This window comes from Sinocyclocheilus anshuiensis, unplaced genomic scaffold (assembly GCF_001515605.1).
Source record: "Sinocyclocheilus anshuiensis isolate Anshui unplaced genomic scaffold, SAMN03320099.WGS_v1.1 scaffold55, whole genome shotgun sequence".
Lineage (NCBI taxonomy): Eukaryota > Metazoa > Chordata > Actinopteri > Cypriniformes > Cyprinidae > Sinocyclocheilus > Sinocyclocheilus anshuiensis.
In genome coordinates this window covers 3650569-3654550 of record NW_015549647.1, presented here as the reverse complement: position 1 = coordinate 3654550, position 3982 = coordinate 3650569, and the positions used below count along the sequence as shown (strand labels likewise).

General features: G+C 34.7%; 1 protein-coding gene across 1 annotated transcript in view; it reads left to right on the top strand.

Moving 5' to 3' along the window:
* The window catches only part of LOC107660104 (type I inositol 3,4-bisphosphate 4-phosphatase-like), a 72331-nt gene that overhangs the window by 43029 nt on the left and 25320 nt on the right, over positions 1-3982 (top strand). The window contains exons 12-14 of the mRNA XM_016449333.1: positions 1204-1308; positions 2956-3064; positions 3639-3656. Coding sequence (XP_016304819.1) covers positions 1204-1308; positions 2956-3064; positions 3639-3656 — 232 coding nt within the window. The remainder of the gene's footprint in view (positions 1-1203; positions 1309-2955; positions 3065-3638; positions 3657-3982) is intronic.

Genomic DNA, 3982 nt, shown 5'->3' with positions numbered 1-3982 from the left:
GTAAAAATCGACGCGTTTCAAAAAGGCGGGGCATAGAGGAGAAACAATAATGTACAGTATGTGGAAAATAATGTGTTTTTTTAACTTTAAACTGCATAAACACATTTCATTACACCAAATACACATCATATGACTCCTTTAAGTCCAAATATGTGAGACTGATAGTGTTGGATTCAACAGAGAATTCAAAATTTGAAAATAAACTAGCATTTGAACATTTTGAAAAATTACAGAAAAGGAAGAAAAAAATTTGGATTCTTCGCTATTTCTAGGTCACTAACCAACATTCATTAACATGAAATTGGATAACGTCACCAGGACTTACACTTGCTTCATGGAGCCCATGCCAGCTAAAATGCATAAAGTCATTACATTTACATGCATTAATACAAGTATTGAAATCACTTACATGAGACCAAAAACTGAGCAAAAATATGCAGTTTGGTGTAGTTGCTGATATTTATATGGCCAAAAAGATGAAATTCTGATATCTTGTAATGTAAATCAATATAGTATACTATCAGTATAGCAGATTACTTGCATCAAATGCATATAAATATCATTTGTCACTCAATATATCCCAATAATGTGTCTTAGTAAAATGATACTTAAATGTTTAGCTTTATGAAGCTCTGTAGTATTCAATGTGGGGGGCAAAACATATAATGCAATGCAATACATTGATACAACCTGATGTATCATATTTGATACTCACATTTTAACATGATTTTTCTAAAATGTATACATGGATAATCAAGTTGCTTCAGTCTAGTAAGTGAAATATTACTAACAATGTAAAAGTTATTCTTATGTTTACATGATAAAAAAGACATGTGTACCACGACTTGAAGATTAGACATTTTTTAGAATGATACTAATAGCCCTATTACTTCCTAAAAATGTGTCAATTATCAATCATACAATAAGAGGGATGCAGCTGATTGTGTACAACAGGTTTTTCAGCAGAGTTTTAAACATGCTGATAATTTAGTTCTTTTTTTAGATTTGTATGTCAAATATGGTTTAGTTGGCTTTATATAGGGTTAAACTGACAAAAAAAACACCTCCAGATGACCCAGAATTCTATGAAAGATTCTCCAGTGACTTGAAAGACTAAGAATAGTAAACATGTCTACATTGTTTGAATGATAAAGGGGTATAAGGAGATTTCTTTCTCTCTCTCTATCTCTCTGTGTCTTACAGGACCATCATTTAAAGCCAGTAATCTGAAAGCAGAGAGAAAATTGGAATTTATGCCTACCAACCTCCATGTGCAGAGAATGAGGGTTCAAGATGAGTCTGGCTGTGGTTAGATCTATTTCATTCATTCTGTGTACTTATTGTATTAGTCATCCTTTTCCCCTTTTTTTATTACCCTCCATTTGAAAGTTTATTTTCACTGCTCTATATTCTTGTTGGGCACTTTGGTATACGTGCTCTTTACTGAGTCAGTCCCAGCAGGCAGTAGGAGTTGTTATTCCAAGCACTTTGCACATGTCAATAGTCTCTCATTCAGAAGTTTTCATACACTCAACACAAAGACACACTCAGACGATCACTGATGTTCTTTTAGTTTTGACCCCCCCCAGTCTTGCATTTACACTTCCCAAGCTATAGTGCTACATGAAAGTGACATTTCTTTAGAAAAAGAACTGTAGTAGGGCTGCACGATAAATCACATGCGATTTATCATGCAGCCCTAAACTGTAGCATTACATCTGTCCCAAATAATAGAGTAAAACTGAAAAAAAAATAATAATAATCGACATTAGTCATTGATAGAGGTAGGTGAGTTTGGGGTAATGAGAAAATACATCACTGGAATGCGAAGTAGCATATGGAAGCCTACGACTTTTATTTTTTATTTCTCACACTTCTGACACTTGTGACTCACAGTCTTGACTTCTCGCAACTTTATGTCTCCTAATTGTAACTTTATATATCACAATGCGGTTTCTCATGACTTTCACATAAGTTGTGACTTTTTATCTTGCAGTACGATTGTACCTCACACTTGTGACTTAATATTAGGGCTGCACGATAAATCGCATGCGATATTTAACGCGCATCTTGTCAGAAAGCCGGTTCTGTAATCAGCGGTAAATCTCCATCACCTGCGTGCTTTCACATTGAGCAGCATTAACTACACAGAGCCGTTGTTCACTGATGAGCTGCGCAAAAATGAACGTGGTTTTGCGCAGCTCGTCAGTGAACAACGGCTCTGTGTAGTTAATGCTGCTCAATGTGAAAGTCCGCACATGATGGAGATTTACCGCTGATTACAGAACCGGCTTTACTGATAAGATGCGCGTTAAATATCGCATGCGATTTATCGTGCAGCCCTACTTAATATCTTACAATGCATCGTCTTGTGACTTTTTTTTATGTATTTGCGACTTTTTATCTCATAATGTAACTTTACTGTATAGTTCACAATGCAACTATTTCGCGCATTTGCAAATGTATATCTCGCACTGTGACTTTATGCCTCCCAATTATGTATTTTTATCTTGCAATGTGATTCATTACTCACAATGTGCCTTCTCTTGACTTTATTTTCCCATTGTAATTGCAACTTATCTCAGAATGCAACTTTATTTCTCATATATGCAACATTATATTTCACAATGCAACATTATTTTTCATAATTCCAAATTTATATCTAGGCGTCCTACTATATCTCACAATTGTGACTTTATATCTCGTAATGTAGCTTTATCTCACAACTTTGTATCTACGACTTTATTTCTTATTTTAAGCTCTGTCTCATTATCTTTTTTAAATTTTTACTCTGAGGCAGAATGGATGTGAGATACATGTATGTTACACTGCTGATCTTCTTCATGGCAATGTGCAGTCACTGTTGTTCAATTATTTTCAACTACTGACAATAATTATATATTAAGAACTAAGTTGTTCATCTCATGACATGGATTTGTGTGTTTGTGTATCTAGATCACACCTATGATGTGGTTACGATCGGGGCCCCTGCAGCTCACTGCCAGGGCTTCAAAAACGGTGGTTTGCGGAAACTATTACAGAAATTTGAGGAGGCAAAAAAAGTGTAAGTTATGTTTGTCTGTCTAGTTTTGAAAATATGCAAGATATGAACTGAGTGTACTGTACGTGTGTGTTCGCATGTACGTGCATGTGTTGCATGTGAAGGAAGAGCTATCATGTGATTTAAGTTTCAGGTAATGACCTAAGTCACAGGTGGCATTTTAGATCTGTTTTGTTAATCGCTTGTCTTGTAGTTTCACTGAAGTAAATTTGATCTGTTTCCTTTTTGCTGTAATGTGTTTACAAGAAATAAATTTGTGTGAGTTAATTCAAGGATAAAACTATTCAAACAACCTTTAGGAACATTTAAAATCACACTAGCCATTTGCTAGCTTTATCATTTCATATTGAACAAACTATTGTATTTATAGCTGTACAGTATTTTTTTTCCTGTTAATAATGTAGAATGTATATTCTGCTTTCAAAAGCATTGCTCTCATTAGTGTTTATCACCTTCTCTTTGGCTTCTTTTGGTTGTGTGTTGGTTTGCTAGTGTTACATTATTAGCAGTTTTCCTTTAAGAGACACTCTTAGTTTATTTTTCATACGTTTTAATTGCATTTTTGCTTTCTAATCAGCATTTATGAGGAGGAATGGTGAGTTAGTTTGAACTTATTTTTTTGTTTGTTTGTTTTTTTGTGGCATTTATTGCATGACATCTCTGATTTAAAACTTTGTGAGCTGCAGCTTTATATCCAGAGCTCATCTTATGCATTGTGGTATTGCCTTCGATGTTGCCTTAAAATTTGGAGGCAACATAATTAGATTGCCTATGTTTTGAAACAGCCTTTGCGCCGGATGAGCGCATATGATGTCTACGCTGCCTCACTATGTTTTGGAACAGAACAATATTCATTATTCTGTGATTCCATCATCCCTTCTCTGTGGTCACTAAAAACAAAAAAGAGTAATAGGAGTGTGT